This window comes from Coregonus clupeaformis, unplaced genomic scaffold (genome assembly GCF_020615455.1).
Source record: "Coregonus clupeaformis isolate EN_2021a unplaced genomic scaffold, ASM2061545v1 scaf0063, whole genome shotgun sequence".
Taxonomy (NCBI): domain Eukaryota; kingdom Metazoa; phylum Chordata; class Actinopteri; order Salmoniformes; family Salmonidae; genus Coregonus; species Coregonus clupeaformis.
The window spans coordinates 486,541-510,495 of record NW_025533518.1 but is presented as its reverse complement, the minus strand read 5'-3'; the positions used below and the strand labels follow the sequence as shown (position 1 = coordinate 510,495).

General features: G+C 40.5%; 1 protein-coding gene across 3 annotated transcripts in view; it reads right to left on the bottom strand.

The window, feature by feature from the left end:
- LOC121559716 (inhibitor of apoptosis protein-like) overlaps positions 1–23,955 on the bottom strand; it is an 82,598-nt gene that overhangs the window by 37,939 nt on the left and 20,704 nt on the right. For all 3 annotated transcript variants that reach the window (XM_041872825.2, XM_045212907.1, XM_045212908.1), the window contains exons 4-8: positions 19,606–19,757; positions 19,340–19,514; positions 18,808–19,153; positions 16,466–16,565; positions 2,190–2,268 (exon numbers count right to left, since the gene is read on the bottom strand). In XM_041872825.2, coding sequence (XP_041728759.2) covers positions 2,190–2,268; positions 16,466–16,565; positions 18,808–19,153; positions 19,340–19,514; positions 19,606–19,757 — 852 coding nt within the window. The remainder of the gene's footprint in view (positions 1–2,189; positions 2,269–16,465; positions 16,566–18,807; positions 19,154–19,339; positions 19,515–19,605; positions 19,758–23,955) is intronic.

The window sequence follows — 23,955 nt, the reverse complement described above, 5'->3', positions numbered from 1 at the left end:
TGTGAAAAAGTGAGTATAAATGTATTTGGCTAAGGTGTATGTAAACTTCCGACTTCAACTGTAAGGACCTGGGTGTCTGGATTGATGACAAGTTGTCCTTCGTAACGCATATTGAAAATCTGACTAAGAAGCTAAACTCAAAGATTGTTTTTTATATTGAAATAAATCCTCAGTATTGAAAATAGGCGAAAACAACACTTGGATTTTGGTGATATTGTTAACATGCATGCGGCAACCTCTGTTTTGACAATTTTAGGACTCATCATTGTAGTCTGTATAACGATGTGGGACGGACCTCTCTGTCTGTAAGAAGAGAGCTGCATTCTCTTTTATTTATTATCAAAGCAATCTGACAGAAACTCCCTTCATATGTAACCATTAATTAAGTTAAGAATCATAAGTTACCCAACCCGTTCTCAGGAATGGATAACACTAGAGATCCCTTCAGTCTCCACAGATTTGGGAAAATCTGTGTTTTGTTTTTTTTGCCACTAATTTGTGGACCAATCTGCAGAGTTCACTGCAGTTACAGTGGCTTGCGAAGGTATTCACCCCCCTTGGCATTTTTCCTATTTTTTGCCTTACAACCTGGAATTAAAATGGATTTTGGGGGGTTTGTATCATTTGATTTACACAACATTCCTACCACTTTGAAGATGCAAATTTTTTTTTTTTTGTGTGAAACAAACAAAAAAGAAGACAAAAAAAACTGAGAACTTGAGCGTGCATAACTATTCATCCCCCCAAAGTCAATACTTTGTAGAGCCGCCTTTTGCAGCAATTACAGGACACGCCCAAGTCCTTGGTCAGACGCATTAACCACTGGTGAAGAGACCAAAGACGGCTAAAACACTCAGTCCCACAACGGCGAGATGATGGAATTGGGGCCGAGACAATTATATGTTCTGCTAATTTCTGATCATTCTCCAAGAGCTGCAAGAAATTGTCTCTCAGCTTTACAGATTTCACACTCATAATATCATTAGACACAATACGCAACATTTGTTTTCAGAGCAGGAATCTGTTTCTTGATGGTGGCCATGACTTCTGATAACTCCAGGAAAACAAAGTGTACGGGTATTTCGGACTTCCACCAATCTAACCATGGAGCTTCCCATAATAATGGTTGATGGCTGTTGTCCATTTCGAGCCGGAGCCCTCAGCCCAACCCTGGCCCCACTAGGGGCTCCTCTAACCCCCCCCGGTGAAGTAGAGCCCACCGTAGACCCCGGTGAAGCAGAGCCCACCGTAGACCCCGGTGAAGCAGAGCCCACCGTAGACCCCGGCGATGCCATCACAACGTTGGCCAGATTGGAAGGAACCTCAGACGCTCCATGAGAAGATGGCACCGGGACATCAGCCTCCAGAGCAGCGAAGCTATTCGACGTCGGCAGCCCATTCATGAATCCCGTCACCGCAGAGGGCTCACAAAGTGGAGGATGCCGCCCTCGACGAACTGCAACGTATCTCCCTGTCCGGCCAGCCAGGTCCAGGAGAGGATCGTCCCGCGATTCAGCAACAAAAGGTCCCGCCGACTCCATTCTGCGTCGGTGAGCGACCACTTCCGAGCAGCGTCCACCGAAGATAGCCTGCCCGAAGGCGAGACTCCCATCAGCCCAGCGTGATGCACGGCCCTCGGAGTGGAGGAAAATGAGGACATCTCAGGTCTTGGCTTTCCCAGTAGCCTGTTATCAGCTGTTAGTATGCCCAGCGTAGCGACCTCTTCTCTGTAGCCCTCCGCGAGCAGGAAATTGTGGCACTGAAGGTCAGGGTGTTTGACTTCATCCCGGGACAGGGCGGAGTATATACACAACTCCTGCAGAGTTGATAGCGCAACGAGTCCTCCATTTTATCAATACAACGCAGGAAGCTCCCGACGAACAGTTCCTGTGCTGATGTTGCTTCTAGAGGCAGTTTGGAGCTCGGTGACCACGATGTTCTGCCAGACGGCTAATAAACGGTTAGGTCTTTTAAAATCAGGGCAGATAACTCCTCAATGCCCTAGCTCTTCAGGGTATCCCAAATAAAATACGTTGGTTATAGTGCGTAGGTTTAGCAGTTACACTTTAGGACGTTTCTACAGGTCACACTTTACGAAGAGTTCTGGTTTTGGCTTCAACAGGCCTACCCCGTTGTGATTGTTGGTAAATAAAACAATGGCGTGAATAAGGTGTATAAGCAGGTGTTACCTGTTCAAAGAGCCGAGGGAAGCGAGCCTGGATCTGATGGACAAACTCCTGACCTTTCTCCTGGAGCAGGTACACACACCTGGAGGTTACCATAGTTACATTAATATACACACACACCTGGAGGTTACCATAGTTACATTAATATACACACACACCTGGAGGTTACCATAGTTACATTAATATACACACACACCTGGAGGTTACCATAGTTACATTAATATACACACACACCTGGAGGTTACCATAGTTACATTAATATATACTGACACCTGGAGGTTACCATAGTCACATTAATATATACACACACCTGGAGGTTACCATAGTTACATTAATATACACACACACCTGGAGGTTACCATAGTTACATTAATATACACACACCTGGAGGTTACCATAGTCACATTAATATATACACACACCTGGAGGTTACCATAGTTACATTACTATATACTGACACCTGGAGGTTACCATAGTCACATTAATATATACACACACCTGGAGGTTACCATAGTTACATTAATATATACACACACCTGGAGGTTACCATAGTCACATTAATATATTCACACACCTGGAGGTTACCATAGTTACATTAATATATACTGACACCTGGAGGTTACCATAGTCACATTAATATATACTGACAGGTTACCATAGTCACATTAATATATACTGACACCTGGAGGTTACCATAGTCACATTAATATATACACACACCTGGAGGTTACCATAGTCACATTAATATATACTGACAGGTTACCATAGTCACATTAATATATACTGACAGGTTACCATAGTCACATTAATATATACGGACAGGTTACCATAGTCACATTAATATATACACACACCTGGAGGTTACCATAGTCACATTAATATATACTGACAGGTTACCATAGTCACATTAATATATACTGACAGGTTACCATAGTCACATTAATATATACTGACAGGTTACCATAGTCACATTAATATATACTGACACCTGGAGGTTACCATAGTCACATTAATATATACACACACCTGGAGGTTACCATAGTCACATTAATATATACTGACAGGTTACCATAGTCACATTAATATATACTGACAGGTTACCATAGTCACATTAATATATACACACACCTGGAGGTTACCATAGTCACATTAATATATACTGACAGGTTACCATAGTTACATTAATATATACACACACCTGGAGGTTACCATAGTCACATTAATATATACTGACAGGTTACCATAGTCACATTAATATATACTGACAGGTTACCATAGTCACATTAATATATACTGACAGGTTACCATAGTCACATTAATATATACTGACAGGTTACCATAGTCACATTAATATATACTGACAGGTTACCATAGTCACATTAATATATACTGACACCTGGAGGTTACCATAGTCACATTAATATATACTGACAGGTTACCATAGTCACATTAATATATACTGACAGGTTACCATAGTCACATTAATATATACTGACAGGTTACCATAGTCACATTAATATATACTGACACCTGGAGGTTACCATAGTCACATTAATATATACTGACAGGTTACCATAGTCACATTAATATATACTGACAGGTTACCATAGTCACATTAATATATACTGACACCTGGAGGTTACCATAGTCACATTAATATATACTGACAGGTTACCATAGTCACATTAATATATACTGACAGGTTACCATAGTCACATTAATATATACTGATAGGTTACCATAGTCACATTAATATATACTGACAGGTTACCATAGTCACATTAATATATACACACACCTGGAGGTTACCATAGTCACATTAATATATACTGACAGGTTACCATAGTCACATTAATATATACTGACACCTGGAGGTTACCATAGTCACATTAATATATACTGACAGGTTACCATAGTCACATTAATATATACTGACACCTGGAGGTTACCATAGTCACATTAATATATACTGACAGGTTACCATAGTCACATTAATATATACTGACAGGTTACCATAGTCACATTAATATATACTGACAGGTTACCATAGTCACATTAATATATACTGACAGGTTACCATAGTCAAATTAATATATACTGACAGGTTACCATAGTCACATTAATATATACTGACAGGTTACCATAGTCACATTAATATATACTGACAGGTTACCATAGTCACATTAATATATACTGACACCTGGAGGTTACCATAGTCACATTAATATATACTGACACCTGGAGGTTACCATAGTCACATTAATATATACTGACAGGTTACCATAGTCACATTAATATATACTGACAGGTTACCATAGTCACATTAATATATACTGACACCTGGAGGTTACCATAGTTACATTAATATATACTGACAGGTTACCATAGTCACATTAATATATACTGACAGGTTACCATAGTCACATTAATATATACTGACACCTGGAGGTTACCATAGTCAAATTAATATATACTGACACCTGGAGGTTACCATAGTCACATTAATATATACTGACAGGTTACCATAGTCACATTAATATATACTGACACCTGGAGGTTACCATAGTCACATTAATATATACTGACAGGTTACCATAGTCACATTAATATATACTGACACCTGGAGGTTACCATAGTCACATTAATATATACTGACACCTGGAGGTTACCATAGTCACATTAATATATACTGACACCTGGAGGTTACCATAGTCACATTAATATATACTGACAGGTTACCATAGTCACATTAATATATACTGACAGGTTACCATAGTCACATTAATATATACTGACAGGTTACCATAGTCACATTAATATATACTGACAGGTTACCATAGTCACATTAATATATACTGACAGGTTACCATAGTCACATTAATATATACTGACACCTGGAGGTTACCATAGTCACATTAATATATACTGACACCTGGAGGTTACCATAGTCACATTAATATATACTGACAGGTTACCATAGTCACATTAATATATACTGACAGGTTACCATAGTCACATTAATATATACTGACACCTGAGGTTACCATAGTCACATTAATATATACTGACAGGTTACCATAGTCACATTAATATATACTGACAGGTTACCATAGTCACATTAATATATACTGACACCTGGAGGTTACCATAGTCACATTAATATATACTGACAGGTTACCATAGTCACATTAATATATACTGACAGGTTACCATAGTCACATTAATATATACTGACAGGTTACCATAGTCACATTAATATATACTGACACCTGGAGGTTACCATAGTCACATTAATATATACTGACACCTGGAGGTTACCATAGTCACATTAATATATACTGACACCTGGAGGTTACCATAGTCACATTAATATATACTGACACCTGGAGGTTACCATAGTCACATTAATATATACTGACAGGTTACCATAGTCACATTAATATATACTGACAGGTTACCATAGTCACATTAATATATACTGACAGGTTACCATAGTCACATTAATATATACTGACAGGTTACCATAGTCACATTAATATATACTGACAGGTTACCATAGTCACATTAATATATACTGACAGGTTACCATAGTCACATTAATATATACTGACAGGTTACCATAGTCACATTAATATATACTGACAGGTTACCATAGTCACATTAATATATACTGACAGGTTACCATAGTCACATTAATATATACTGACAGGTTACCATAGTCACATTAATATATACTGACACCTGGAGGTTACCATAGTCACATTAATATATACTGACACCTGGAGGTTACCATAGTCACATTAATATATACTGACAGGTTACCATAGTCACATTAATATATACTGACAGGTTACCATAGTCACATTAATATATACTGACAGGTTACCATAGTCACATTAATATATACTGACAGGTTACCATAGTCACATTAATATATACTGACAGGTTACCATAGTCACATTAATATATACTGACAGGTTACCATAGTCACATTAATATATACTGACAGGTTACCATAGTCACATTAATATATACTGACAGGTTACCATAGTCACATTAATATATACTGACAGGTTACCATAGTCACATTAATATATACTGACAGGTTACCATAGTCACATTAATATATACTGACAGGTTACCATAGTCACATTAATATATACTGACAGGTTACCATAGTCACATTAATATATACACACACCTGGAGGTTACCATAGTCACATTAATATATACTGACACCTGGAGGTTACCATAGTCACATTAATATATACTGACAGGTTACCATAGTCACATTAATATATACTGACAGGTTACCATAGTCACATTAATATATACTGACACCTGGAGGTTACCATAGTCACATTAATATATACTGACACCTGGAGGTTACCATAGTCACATTAATATATACTGAAAGGTTACCATAGTCACATTAATATATACTGACAGGTTACCATAGTCACATTAATATATACTGACAGGTTACCATAGTCACATTAATATATACTGACAGGTTACCATAGTCACATTAATATATACTGACAGGTTACCATAGTCACATTAATATATACTGACACCTGGAGGTTACCATAGTCACATTAATATATACTGACAGGTTACCATAGTCACATTAATATATACACACACCTGGAGGTTACCATAGTCACATTAATATATACTGACAGGTTACCATAGTCACATTAATATATACTGACAGGTTACCATAGTCACATTAATATATACACACACCTGGAGGTTACCATAGTCACATTAATATATACTGACAGGTTACCATAGTTACATTAATATATACACACACCTGGAGGTTACCATAGTTACATTAATATATACTGACACCTGGAGGTTACCATAGTCACATTAATATATACACACACCTGGAGGTTACCATAGTTACATTAATATATACACACCTGGAGGTTACCATAGTCACATTAATATATACACACCTGGAGGTTACCATAGTCACATTAATATATACACACACCTGGAGGTTACCATAGTCACATTAATATATACTGACAGGTTACCATAGTCACATTAATATATACTGACAGGTTACCATAGTCACATTAATATATACACACACCTGGAGGTTACCATAGTTACATTAATATATACTGACACCTGGAGTTTACCATAGTCACATTAATATATACTGACAGGTTACCATAGACACATTAATATATACTGACACCTGGAGGTTACCATAGTCACATTAATATATACTGACACCTGGAGGTTACCATAGTCACATTAATATATACTGACAGGTTACCATAGTCACATTAATATATACTGACAGGTTACCATAGTCACATTAATATATACACACACCTGGAGGTTACCATAGTTACATTAATATATACTGACACCTGGAGGTTACCATAGTCACATTAATATATACTGACAGGTTACCATAGACACATTAATATATACTGACACCTGGAGGTTACCATAGTCACATTAATATATACTGACACCTGGAGGTTACCATAGTCACATTAATATATACTGACAGGTTACCATAGACACATTAATATATACTGACACCTGGAGGTTACCATAGTCACATTAATATATACTGACACCTGGAGGTTACCATAGTCACATTAATATATACTGACAGGTTACCATAGACACATTAATATATACTGACACCTGGAGGTTACCATAGTCACATTAATATATACACACACCTGGAGGTTACCATAGTCACATTAATATATACTGACAGGTTACCAGAGTCACATTAATATATACTGACACCTGGAGGTTACCATAGTCACATTAATATATACTGACAGGTTACCATAGACACATTAAATATATATTGACACCTGGAGGTTACCATAGTCACATTAATATATACTGACAGGTTACCATAGTCACATTAATATATACTGACACCTGGAGGTTACCATAGTCACATTAATATATACTGACACCTGGAGGTTACCATAGACACATTAATATATACTGACACCTGGAGGTTACCATAGTCACATTAATATATACTGACACCTGGAGGTTACCATAGTCACATTAATATATACTGACACCTGGAGGTTACCATAGTCACATTAATATATACTGACAGGTTACCATAGACACATTAATATATACTGACACCTGGAGGTTACCATAGTCACATTAATATATACTGACAGGTTACCATAGACACATTAATATATATTGACACCTGGAGGTTACCATAGTCACATTAATATATACTGACACCTGGAGGTTACCATAGTCACATTAATATATACTGACACCTGGAGGTTACCATAGTCACATTAATATATACACACACCTGGAGGTTACCATAGTCACATTAATATATACTGACAGGTTACCATAGTCACATTAATATATACTGACAGGTTACCATAGTCACATTAATATATACTGACAGGTTACCATAGTCACATTAATATATACTGACACCTGGAGGTTACCATAGTCACATTAATATATACACACACCTGGAGGTTACCATAGTTACATTAATATATACTGACAGGTTACCATAGTCACATTAATATATACTGACAGGTTACCATAGTCACATTAATATATACTGACAGGTTACCATAGTCACATTAATATATACTGACAGGTTACCATAGTCACATTAATATATACTGACAGGTTACCATAGTCACATTAATATATGCTGACAGGTTACCATAGTCACATTAATATATACTGACAGGTTACCATAGTCACATTAATATATACTGACAGGTTACCATAGTCACATTAATATATACTGACAGGTTACCATAGTCACATTAATATATACTGACAGGTTACCATAGTCACATTAATATATACTGACAGGTTACCATAGTTACATTAATATATACACACACCTGGAGGTTACCATAGTCACATTAATATATACTGACAGGTTACCATAGTCACATTAATATATACTGACAGGTTACCATAGTCACATTAATATATACTGACAGGTTACCATAGTCACATTAATATATACTGACAGGTTACCATAGTCACATTAATATATACTGACAGATTACCATAGTCACATTAATATATACACACACCTGGAGGTTACCATAGTCACATTAATATATACTGACAGGTTACCATAGTCACATTAATATATACTGACACCTGGAGGTTACCATAGTCACATTAATATATACTGACACCTGGAGGTTACCATAGTCACATTAATATATACTGACAGGTTACCATAGTCACATTAATATATACTGACAGGTTACCATAGTCACATTAATATATACTGACAGGTTACCATAGTCACATTAATATATACTGACACCTGGAGGTTACCATAGTCACATTAATATATACTGACACCTGGAGGTTACCATAGTCACATTAATATATACTGACAGGTTACCATAGTCACATTAATATATACTGACAGGTTACCATAGTCACATTAATATATACTGACAGGTTACCATAGTCACATTAATACAGTGGGGAAAAAAAGTATTTAGTCAGCCACCAATTGTGCAAGTTCTCCCACTTAAAAAGATGAGAGAGGCCTGTAATTTTCATCATAGGTACACGTCAACTATGACAGACAAAATGAGAAAAGAAATTCCAGAAAATCACATTGTAGGATTTGTAATGAATTTATTTGCAAATTATGGTGGAAAATAAGTATTTGGTCAATAACAAAAGTTTCTCAATACTTTGTTATATACCCTTTGTTGGCAATGACACAGGTCAAACATTTTCTGTAAGTCTTCACAAGGTTTTCACACACTGTTGCTGGTATTTTGGCCCATTCCTCCATGCAGATCTCCTCTAGAGCAGTGATGTTTTGGGGCTGTCGCTGGGCAACACGGATTTTCAACTCCCTCCAAAGATGTTCTATGGGGTTGAGATCTGGAGACTGGCTAGGCCACTCCAGGACCTTGAAATGCTTCTTACGAAGCCACTCCTTCGTTGCCCGGGCGGTATGTTTGGGATCATTGTCATGCTGAAAGACCCAGCCACGTTTCATCTTCAATGCCCTTGCTGATGGAAGGAGGTTTTCACTCAAAATCTCACGATACATGGCCCCATTCATTCTTTCCTTTACACGGATCAGTCGTCCTGGTCCCTTTGCAGAAAAACAGCCCCAAAGCATGATGTTTCCACCCCCCATGCTTCACAGTAGGTATGGTGTTCTTGGGATGCAACTCAGCATTCTTTGTCCTCCAAACACGACGAGTTGAGTTTTTACCAAAAAGTTATATTTTGGTTTCATCTGACCATATGACATTCTCCCAATCCTCTTCTGGATCATCCAAATGCACTCTAGCAAACTTCAGACGGGTCTGGACATGTACTGGCTTAAGCAGGGGGACACAGCAGGATTTGAGTCCCTGGCGGCGTAGTGTGTAACTGATGGTAGGCTTTGTTACTTTGGTCCCAGCTCTCTGCAGGTCATTCACTAGGTCCCCCCGTGTGGTTCTGGGATTTTTGCTCACCGTTCTTGTGATCATTTTGACCCCACGGGGTGAGATCTTGCATGGAGCCCCAGATCGAGGGAGATTATCAGTGGTGTTGTATGTCTTCCATTTCCTAATAATTGCTCCCACAGTTGATTTCATCAAACCAAGCTGCTTACCTATTGCAGATTCAGTCTTCCCAGCCTGGTGCAGGTCTACACTTTTGTTTCTGGTGTCCTTTGACAGCTCTTTGGTCTTGGCCATAGTGGAGTTTGGAGTGTGACTGTTTGAGGTTGTGGACAGGTGTCTTTTATACTGATAACAAGTTCAAACAGGTGCCATTAATACAGGTAACGAGGGGAGGACAGAGGAGCCTCTTAAAGAAGAAGTTACAGGTCTGTGAGAGCCAGAAATCTTGCTTGTTTGTAGGTGACCAAATACTTATTTTCCACCATAATTTGCAAATAAATTCATTAAAAATCCTACAATGTGATTTTCTGGATTTTATTTTCTCAATTTGTCTGTCATAGTTGACGTGTACCTATGATGAAAATTACAGGCATCTCTCATCTTTTTAAGTGGGAGAACTTGCACAATTGGTGGCTGACTAAATACTTTTTTTCCCCACTGTATATACTGACACCTGGAGGTTACCATAGACACATTAATATATACACACACCTGGAGGTTACCATAGTCACATTAATATATACTGACAGGTTACCATAGTCACATTAATATATACTGACAGGTTACCATAGTCACATTAATATATACTGACAGGTTACCATAGTCACATTAATATATACTGACAGGTTACCATAGTCACATTAATATATACTGACAGGTTACCATAGTCACATTAATATATACTGACACCTGGAGGTTACCATAGTCACATTAATATATACTGACAGGTTACCATAGTCACATTAATATATACTGACACCTGGAGGTTACCATAGTCACATTAATATATACTGACACCTGGAGGTTACCATAGTCACATTAATATATACTGACACCTGGAGGTTACCATAGTCACATTAATATATACACACACCTGGAGGTTACCATAGTCACATTAATATATACTGACAGGTTACCATAGTCACATTAATATATACTGACAGGTTACCATAGTCACATTAATATATACTGACACCTGGAGGTTACCATAGTCACATTAATATATACTGACAGGTTACCATAGTCACATTAATATATACTGACAGGTTACCATAGTCACATTAATATATACTGACACCTGGAGGTTACCATAGTCACATTAATATATACTGACAGGTTACCATAGTCACATTAATATATACTGACAGGTTACCATAGTCACATTAATATATACTGACACCTGGAGGTTACCATAGTCACATTAATATATACTGACAGGTTACCATAGTCACATTAATATATACTGACAGGTTACCATAGTCACATTAATATATACTGACAGGTTACCATAGTCACATTAATATATACTGACACCTGGAGGTTACCATAGTCACATTAATATATACTGACAGGTTACCATAGTCACATTAATATATACTGACAGGTTACCATAGTCACATTAATATATACTGACACCTGGAGGTTACCATAGTCACATTAATATATGCTGACAGGTTACCATAGTCACATTAATATATACTGACAGGTTACCATAGTCACATTAATATATATTGACACCTGGAGGTTACCATAGTCACATTAATATATATTGACACCTGGAGGTTACCATAGTCACATTAATATATATTGACACCTGGAGGTTACCATAGTCACATTAATATATATTGACACCTGGAGGTTACCATAGTCACATTAATATATACTGACAGGTTACCATAGTCACATTAATATATACTGACAGGTTACCATAGTCACATTCATATATACTGACAGGTTACCATAGTCACATTAATATATACTGACAGGTTACCATAGTCACATTAATATATACTGACAGGTTACCATAGTCACATTAATATATACTGACACCTGGAGGTTACCATAGTCACATTAATATATACTGACAGGTTACCATAGTCACATTAATATATACTGACAGGTTACCATAGTCACATTAATATATACTGACAGGTTACCATAGTCACATTAATATATACTGACACCTGGAGGTTACCATAGTCACATTAATATATACTGACAGGTTACCATAGTCACATTAATATATACTGACAGGTTACCATAGTCACATTAATATATACTGACACCTGGAAGTTACCATAGTCACATTAATATATACTGACAGGTTACCATAGTCACATTAATATATACTGACAGGTTACCATAGTCACATTAATATATACTGACACCTGGAGGTTACCATAGTCACATTAATATATACTGACAGGTTACCATAGTCACATTAATATATACTGACAGGTTACCATAGTCACATTAATATATACTGACAGGTTACCATAGTCACATTAATATATACTGACAGGTTACCATAGTCACATTAATATATACTGACAGGTTACCATAGTCACATTAATATATACTGACAGGTTACCATAGTCACATTAATATATACTGACAGGTTACCATAGTCACATTAATATATACTGACACCTGGAGGTTACCATAGTCACATTAATATATACACACACCTGGAGGCTACCATAGTCACATTAATATATACTGACAGGTTACCATAGTCACATTAATATATACTGACAGGTTACCATAGTCACATTAATATATACTGACAGGTTACCATAGTCACATTAATATATACTGACACCTGGAGGTTACCATAGTCACATTAATATATACTGACAGGTTACCATAGTCACATTAATATATACTGACAGGTTACCATAGTCACATTAATATATACTGACAGGTTACCATAGTCACATTAATATATACTGACAGGTTACCATAGTCACATTAATATATACTGACAGGTTACCATAGTCACATTAATATATACTGACAGGTTACCATAGTCACATTAATATATACTGACAGGTTACCATAGTCACATTAATATATACTGACACCTGGAGGTTACCATAGTCACATTAATATATACTGACACCTGGAGGCTACCATAGTCACATTAATATATACTGACAGGTTACCATAGTCACATTAATATATACTGACAGGTTACCATAGTCACATTAATATATACTGACAGGTTACCATAGTCACATTAATATATACTGACAGGTTACCATAGTCACATTAATATATACTGACAGGTTACCATAGTCACATTAATATATACTGACAGGTTACCATAGTCACATTAATATATACTGACACCTGGAGGTTACCATAGTCACATTAATATATGCTGACAGGTTACCATAGTCACATTAATATATACTGACAGGTTACCATAGTCACATTAATATATACACACACCTGGAGGTTACCATAGTCACATTAATATATATTGACACCTGGAGGTTACCATAGTCACATTAATATATATTGACACCTGGAGGTTACCATAGTCACATTAATATATATTGACACCTGGAGGTTACCATAGTCACATTAATATATATTGACACCTGGAGGTTACCATAGTCACATTAATATATACTGACAGGTTACCATAGTCACATTAATATATACTGACAGGTTACCATAGTCACATTAATATATACTGACAGGTTACCATAGTCACATTAATATATACTGACAGGTTACCATAGTCACATTCATATATACTGACAGGTTACCATAGTCACATTAATATATACTGACACCTGGAGGTTACCATAGTCACATTAATATATACTGACAGGTTACCATAGTCACATTAATATATACTGACAGGTTACCATAGTCACATTAATATATACTGACACCTGGAGGTTACCATAGTCACATTAATATATACTGACAGGTTACCATAGTCACATTAATATATACTGACAGGTTACCATAGTCACATTAATATATACTGACACCTGGAGGTTACCATAGTCACATTAATATATACTGACACCTGGAGGTTACCATAGTCACATTAATATATACTGACAGGTTACCATAGTTACATTAATATATACTGACAGGTTACCATAGTCACATTAATATATACTGACAGGTTACCATAGTCACAATAATATATACTGACAGGTTACCATAGTCACATTAATATATACTGACAGGTTACCATAGTCACATTAATATATACTGACAGGTTACCATAGTCACATTAATATATACTGACAGGTTACCATAGTCACATTAATATATACTGACAGGTTACCATAGTCACATTAATATATACTGACAGGTTACCATAGTCACATTCATATATACTGACACCTGGAGGTTACCATAGTCACATTAATATATACTGACAGGTTACCATAGTCACATTAATATATACTGACAGGTTACCATAGTCACATTAATATATACTGACACCTGGAGGTTACCATAGTCACATTAATATATACTGACAGGTTACCATAGTCACATTAATATATACTGACAGGTTACCATAGTCACATTAATATATACACACACCTGGAGGTTACCATAGTCACAATAATATATACTGACAGGTTACCATAGTCACATTAATATATACTGACAGGTTACCATAGTCACATTAATATATACTGACACCTGGAGGTTACCATAGTCACATTAATATATACTGACACCTGGAGGTTACCATAGTCACATTAATATATACTGACAGGTTACCATAGTCACATTAATATATACTGACAGGTTACCATAGTCACATTAATATATACTGACAGGTTACCATAGTCACATTCATATATACTGACACCTGGAGGTTACCATAGTTACATTAATACAGTCCCTTCAGAAAGTATTCACACCCCTTGACTTATTCCCCATTTAGTTGTGTTACAGCCTGAATTAAAATGAGATGAAATCGTTTCTCACTCATCTAAACACAATACCCCATAATGACAAAGTGAAAACATATTTTTAGTCATTTTTGCAATTTATTGAAAATACAAAAATATCTAATTTACATAAGTATTCAGACCCCTGAGTCAATACATGTTAGAATCACCTTTGGTAGTGATTACAGCTGTGAGTCTTTCTGGGTAAGTCTCTAGAACTTTCCACACCTGGATTGTGCAACATTTGCCCATTATTCTTTTCAAAATTCTTCAAGCTCTGTCAAATAGGTTGTTGATTATTGCTAAACAACCATTTTTAAGTCTCGCCAAAGATTTAAGTCTAAACTGTAACTGGGCCACTCAGGAACATTCACCGTCTCCTTGGTAACCAACTCCAGTCGATTCGCCTTGTGTTTTATTTCATTGTTTATCCAGGAATCTGACAGAGCTCTTGAAAAGATGGTGATTGACTCCGGGGGTTGAATACTGATCTAATCAAGACATACTGTATTAGTGTTTTATTTTCCTATTATTATTATTATTATTATTTTTTACAATAGTTAGAATTTTGACAGAGCATTTTGTGTTGATCGTCGATTTAATAGAATTTTTTTTTGTCCATTTTAATCCCACTTTGTAACAACAAAATGTGGAAAGTCAATGGGTGTGAATACTTTCTGAAGGCACTTGCAGTAACCAACACACACACACGTTGAGTTCCTGACTGACTACATGGCAGATCTAACAAAGTCTGGATAAGTGTTTAACATATTAGCTAAAACCACATCATACAGTATGATGTAACAATCTGATGCCCAACTGCCCAGTCGATGACGTGGCACACAACCATTGGTGCCTTTTCATCTAGGTCAGGCAGGAACTGCACCAATACGCCAGTGATGTAATGGGTGGTTACCTAGGGAACCATTTGGCGTGCTCCACCCAGGGGTCGTCACCCGACTCCCAGCACCTCAGACCTCCATCACAGCAGAAACACTTCACATCATCATTACGCCCTGCAACACACACCATCATCATCATCATTACGCCCTGCAACACACACCATCATCATCATCGTAATTAGGCCCAAAGTACTTACTGTATGACTATGCCACATGGGTGTGTGTGTGTGTGTGTGTGTGTAGTGTTCCCAGTGTGATGTTCATGAGAAACCCCTGCATTAAGAAACCCCCCAACAGGGACTGGTTATGAGGTGTAGAGGGACTGGTTACGAGGTGTAGAGGGACTGGTTACGAGGTGTAGAGGGACTGGTTATGAGGTGTAGAGGGACTGGTTACGAGGTGTAGAGGGACTGGTTACGAGGTGTAGAGGGACTGGTTACGAGGTGTAGAGGGACTGGTTATGAGGTGTAGAGGGACTGGTTACGAGGTGTAGAGGGACTGGTTACGAGGTGTAGAGGGACTGGTTACGAGGTGTAGAGGGACTGGTTACGAGGGTGTAGAGGGACTGGTTGTGAGGTGTAGAGGGACTGGTTACGAGGTGTAGAGGGACTGGTTACGAGGTGTAGAGGTACTGGTTACGAGGTGTAGAGGGACTGGTTACGAGGTGTAGAGGGACTGGTTACGAGGTGTAGAGGTACTGGTTACGAGGTGTAGAGGGACTGGTTACGAGGTGTAGAGGGACTGGTTACGAGGCGTAGAGGGACTGGTTACGAGGTGTAGAGGGACTGGTTATGAGGTGTAGAGGTACTGGTTACGAGGTGTAGAGGGACTGGTTACGAGGTGTAGAGGGACTGGTTACGAGGTGTAGAGGGACTGGTTACGAGGTGTAGAGGGACTGGTTATGAGGTGTAGAGGGACTGGTTACGAGGTGTAGAGGGACTGGTTACGAGGTGTAGAGAGACTGGTTACGAGGTGTAGAGGGACTGGTTACGAGGTGTAGAGGGACTGGTTACGAGGTGTAGAGGGACTGGTTACGAGGTGTAGAGGGACTGGTTACGAGGCGTAGAGGGACTGGTTACGAGGTGTAGAGGGACTGGTTACGAGGTGTAGAGGGACTGGTTACGAGTGTAGAGGGACTGGTTACGAGGTGTAGAGGGACTGGTTACGAGTGTAGAGGGACTGGTTATGAGGTGTAGAGGGACTGGTTAGAGGGACTGGTTACGAGGTGTAGAGGGACTGGTTACGAGGTGTAGAGGGACTGGTTACGAGGTGTAGAGGTACTGGTTACGAGGTGTAGAGGGACTGGTTACGAGGTGTAGAGGGACTGGTTACGAGGTGTAGAGGTACTGGTTACGAGGTGTAGAGGGACTGGTTACGAGGTGTAGAGAGACTGGTTACGAGGTGTAGAGGGACTGGTTACGAGGTGTAGAGGGACTGGTTATGAGGTGTAGAGGGACTGGTTACGAGGTGTAGAGGGACTGGTTACGAGGTGTAGAGAGACTGGTTACGAGGTGTAGAGGGACTGGTTACGAGGTGTAGAGGGACTGGTTACGAGGTGTAGAGAGACTGGTTACGAGGTGTAGAGGGACTGGTTACGAGGTGTAGAGGGACTGGTTATGAGGTGTAGAGGGACTGGTTACGAGGTGTAGAGGGACTGGTTACGAGGTGTAAAGAGACTGGTTACGAGGTGTAGAGGGACTGGTTACGAGGTGTAGAGAGACTGGTTACGAGGTGTAGAGGGACTGGTTACGAGGTGTAGAGGGACTGGTTACGAGGCGTAGAGGGACTGGTTACGAGGCGTAGAGGGACTGGTTACGAGGTGTAGAGAGACTGGTTACGAGGCGTAGAGGGACTGGTTACGAGGTGTAGAGGGACTGGTTACGAGGTGTAGAGGGACTGGTTACGAGGTGTAGAGGGACTGGTTACGAGGTGTAGAGAGACTGGTTACGAGGTGTAGAGGGACTGGTTACGAGGTGTAGAGGGACTGGTTACGAGTGTAGAGAGTCATTGTACCATCTAAACCACTGTGAAATATATTTCCAATAACCAAAAATAGTGTTTTCAGATGTTTGAAGCTGGTGGACAAAATCGAAAGTAAAATACGCTAAAACTAAACTTAAGAACGAGAAGTATAGAAATAGCGCACATAGAACAGATCTACCGCTTCTTAGACTGGCTTTCAATGAAAATTACAGATCTATAACTCACATTTCTATGTGAATTTGGTCAGGTTGCCCAAAAAGATACATATTGCAGCATTAAATAAATACATCCAAAATAAATATTTAATATAAAAAATGTAATAAATAATTAAATACATGAAACACAAATAAATAATGATAAGTCTTTCTCTTACCGACGTAGTAGAATCCTGCCTTGGCCAGCTGATCAGGGCGTACAGGGATCCGTAAGGGCCAGTGGACGAAGGTCAGCAGCCTCTCCTCACGCTGCAGCATGGCTGGGTTAGACACGTTACTGAGGCCCGGGGGGCCGGGGGGGCCTGGGGGGCCGGGGGCCGGGGCTGCTGTCCCGGTGGGCTGAGAGGTACCTGCTACAACCCCCCCCCCCCCGGCCCCCCCGACTCCCCCCACCCCCCCGGCCAGGGACACGTTGTCGGCCCGGTCTCCTCTGACGAAGCGACAGTTGGGGTAATGCCTCTGGTGCTCCGACACGGCCCGGTCCCCTGGTTCCCAGTTACTGAGCTAGAGACACACAGAGAGGAGTCAGTAAATCAATCACAACATCAATTCATCTGAAAATGAGCCTTTGTCTGAAGATCCAAGGGCCTTTGTTTGTAGAGAGTAAAAGATTTGTAACTATTTGTAATTTTAAAGTATTTTTTCATGGTTGCAAATGCCACCGCAATTTAAGAGTGACCTGTACAGTACCTGTCCTCCACAGGTGAAGCAGGCCACGCGGTCGCCCTGTCCCAGGTAGTAGAAACCAGCCTTGGCCAGCTCAGAGGGGGTGATGATGGACAGGGGCCAGGAGTGGAAGGAGTCCAGACGGTCCTGCTCTCTCCTCATACTGGGGTTGTGACAGGTAGGGGGTCTCTGGTGGGACCTACAGAAATGTTCCAGCGCAAATGTCAGGGTTAACAGCCAATAATAACGTAGAAACATCCAGCCAATAAGAGCCTCTAGTCTGTCCTTACATGTCCTCTACTCCTCTGGAGCTCAGCGGGCTGGAGGGGGGCGGGGCAGAGAACCCCATATTCAAATATCCAACAGACTCCTCCCCCGGCACCGGGTTGGGGGCAGGGTTAGGGGCGGAGACAGGGAGGGGGGCTGGGCCAGGGCCTGACACCTGGGGGAGAGAACACACGTTATTGGACATCAGACATCATCATCATCATCAACACCACCACCACCACCATCACCAACATCACCAACATCACCATCATCACCACCATCACCACCATCACCACCATCACCATCATCACCATCATCACCACCATCACCACCATCACCACCATCACCACCATCACCATCATCACCATCATCACCACCATCACCACCATCACCACCATCACCACCATCACCACCATCACCATCATCACCATCATCACCATCATCACCATCATCACCATCATCACCACCATCACCACCACATCACCACCATCACCACCATCACCACCATCACCACCATCACCATCATCACCATCATCACCATCATCACCATCATCACCATCATCACCACCATCACCACCATCACCAACATCACCAACATCATCACAATCACCACCATCCCAATCATCAACACCATCACCATCATCACCATCATCACCACCATCACCACCACCATCACCATCACCACCATCACCACCACCATCACCACCATCACCATCACCAACATCATCACAATCACCACCATCCCAATCATCAACACCATCACCATCATCACCATCATCACCATCATCAACACCATCAAGGGCACATTCCACAGCTAAGGTGAGGTGACACAAGAACCAATGTTTGCGTGCCATGTCGTCGCCTGTGTCATCGACTGACAGATTGCTATAACATGTGGTTAGCTGATACTTAAAAAATCCCTATCCAGGCGTTGTAAGATCTGTCAGGCGTCAGCAACGTCGAAGCTCTGGAATGTGGCCCATTACTACCATCATCACCATCATCGATCAGAGTCTGCTGCTGGAAAAACGTATGTGTAATGGCTTTACACCCCCTGCTATATTGTGGATAAAGAGTTACTTGTCTAACAGAACACAGAGGGTGTTCTTTAATGGAAGCCTCTCCAACATAATCCAGGTAGAATCAGGAATACCCCAGGGCAGCTGTCTAGGCCCCTTATTTTTTTCAATCTTTACCAATGACCTGCCACTGGCTCTGAGTAAAGCCAGTGTGTCTATGTATGCGGATGACTCAACACTATAAACGTAAGCTACCACAGCAAGTGAAATCACTGCGACACTTAAAGTTTCATTGGCTGAAATAAAAGATCCCAGAAATGTTTCATACGCACAAAAAGCATATTTGTCGAAAATGCTGTGCACAAATTTGTTTACATCCCTGTTAGTGAGCATTTCTCCTTTGCCAAGATAATCCAACCACCTGACAGGTGTGGCATATCAAGAAGCTGATTAAACAGCATGATCATTACACAGGTGCACCTTGTGCTGGGGACAATAAAAGACCACTCTAAAATGTCTCAAGTTTTGAGGGAGAGTGCAATTGGCATGCTGACTGCAGGAATGTCCACCAGAGATGTTGCAAGAGAATTGAATGTTCATTTACATTTACATTTTAGTCATTTAGCAGACACTCTTATCCAGAGCGACTTACAGGAGCAATTAGGGTTAAGTGCCTTGCTTAAGTTTCTCTACCATAAGTCGCCTCCATCATTTTAGAAAATGTGGCAATATGTCCAACCGGCCTCACAACCGCAGACCACGTGTAACCACACCAGCCCAGGACCTCCCCAGACCACGTGTAACCACGCCAGCCCAGGACCTCCACATCCGGCTTCTTCATCTGCAGGATCATCTGAGACCAGCCACCCAGACAGCTGATTAAACTGTGGGTTTGCACAACCAAAAAATGTCTGCACAAACTTTCAGAAACCGTCTAGGGAAGCTCATCTGCGTGCTCACTGTCCCCACCAGGGTCTTGACCTGACTGCAGTTCGACGTCGTAACCGACTTCAGTGGGCAAATGCTCACCTTTGATGGCAACTGGCACGCTGGAGAAGTGTGCTCTTCACAGGTTTCAACTGTACCAGGCAGATGGCAGACCGCATATATGGCGTCGTGTGGGAGAGCGGTTTTCCGATGTCAATGTTGTGAACAGAGTGCCCCATGGTGGAGGTGGGGTTATGGTATGGGCAGGCATAAGTTACGGACAACGAACACGATTGCATTTTATCTATGGCAATTTGTCGTGCCATTCATCCGCCGCCATCACCTCATGTTTCAGCATGATAATGCACGGCCCCATGTCGCAAGGATCTGTACACAATTCCTGGAAGCTGAAAACATCCCAGTTGGCCTGCATACTCACCAGACATGTCACCCATTGAGCATGTTTGGGATGCTCTGGATCGACGTGTACGACAGCGTGTTCCAGTTCCCGGCAATATCCAGCAACTTCACACTGGCATTGAAGAGGAGTGGGACAACATTCCACAAGCCACAATCAACAGCCTGATCAACTCTATGCGAAGGAGATGTGTCGCGCTGCATGAGGCAAATGGTGGTCACACCAGATACTGACTGGTTTTCTGATCCACGCCCCTACCTTTAAGTTATCTGTGACCAACAGATGCATATCTGTATTCCATGTCATGTGAAATCCATAGATTAGGGCCTAATGAATATATTTCAATTGACTGGTTTCCTTATGAACTGTAACTCAGTAAAACCTTTGAAATTATTGCATGTTGCGTTTATATTTTTGTTCAGTGTAGTTAGTTGCTAGCAAACCTGCCAATATGCCAACCAAATTAAAAAATACCAGTTGCTGAAAACAGCTGGTCAAAGTACATGTGGGAGGATTTGACAGCATAGCGCCACTGCAACAGTAGGGACCAGAGAAATTCATGTTCATCACTCACCACGTTAGGTCATCAGATGCTCCAAAAAAAAAAATGATTTCCTTATGTGAACTGTAACTCAGTAAAATCTTTGAAATTGTTGCATGTTGCATTTATATTTTTGTTCAGTACTACATGGAACTCGATTCCACATCAGGGAACTGATGCAAACAGTAAAATCAGATAAAAAAAACCCATAAAAATACACCTTATGGAACAGCTGCTCATCATTTCAAGCAGACCACCATAGTCCCTGTGCCCAATGACACTAAGATAACCTGCCTAAATGATTACCGACCCGTAGCACTGACGTCTGTAGCCATGAAGTGCTTTGAAAGGATGGTCATGGCTCACATCAACACCATTATCCCAGAAACCCTAGACCCACACCAATTTGCATACCGCCCCAACAGATCCACAGATGACGCAATCTCTATTACACTGCCCTTTCCCACCTGGACAAAAGGAAAACCTACGTGAGAATGCTATTCATTGACTACAGCTCAGTGTTCAACACCATAGTGCCCTAAAAGCTCATCACTAAGCTAAGGACCCTGGGACTAAACACCTCCCTCTGCAACTGGATCCTGGACTTCCTGACGGGCCGCCCCCAGGTGGTAAGGGTAGGTAACAACACATCTGCCACGCTGATCCTCAACACGGGGGTCCCTCAGGGGTGCGTGCTCAGTCCCCTCCTGTACTCCCTGTTCACCCATGACTGCATGGCCAGGCACAACTCCAACACCATCATTAAGTTTGCGACGACACAACAGTGGTAGGCCTGATCACAGACAACGACGAGACAGCCTATAGGGAGGAGGTCAGAGACCTGGCCTTGTGGTGCCAGGATAACAACCTCTCCCTCAACGTGATCAAGACAAAGGAGATGATTGTGGACTACAGAAAAAAAAAAAAAAAGAGGACTGAGCACGCCCCCATTCTTATCGACGGGGCTGTAGTGGAACAGGTTGAGAGCTTCAAGTTCCTTGGTGTCCACATCACCAACGAACTATCATGGTCCAAACACACCAAGACAGTCGTGAAGAGGGCACGACAAAGCCTATTCCCCCTCAGGAGACTGAAAAGATTTGGCATGGGTCCTCAGATCCTCAAAAAATTCTATAGCTGCACCATCGAGAGCATCCTGACTGGTTGCATCACCGCCTGGTATGGCAACTGCTCGGCCTCCGACCGCAAGGCACTACAGAGGGTAGTGCGTACGGCCCAGTACATCACTGGGGCCAAGCTTCCTGCCATCCAGGACCTCTATACCAGGTGGTGTCAGAGGAAGGCCCTCAAAATTGTCAAAGACTCCAGCCACCCTAGTCATAGACTGTTCTCTCTCCTACCGCACGGCAAGCGGTACCGGAGTGCCAAGTCTAGGTCCAAAATACTTCTCAACAGCTTCTACCCCCAAGCCATAAGACTCCTGAACAGCTAATCATGGCTACCCGGA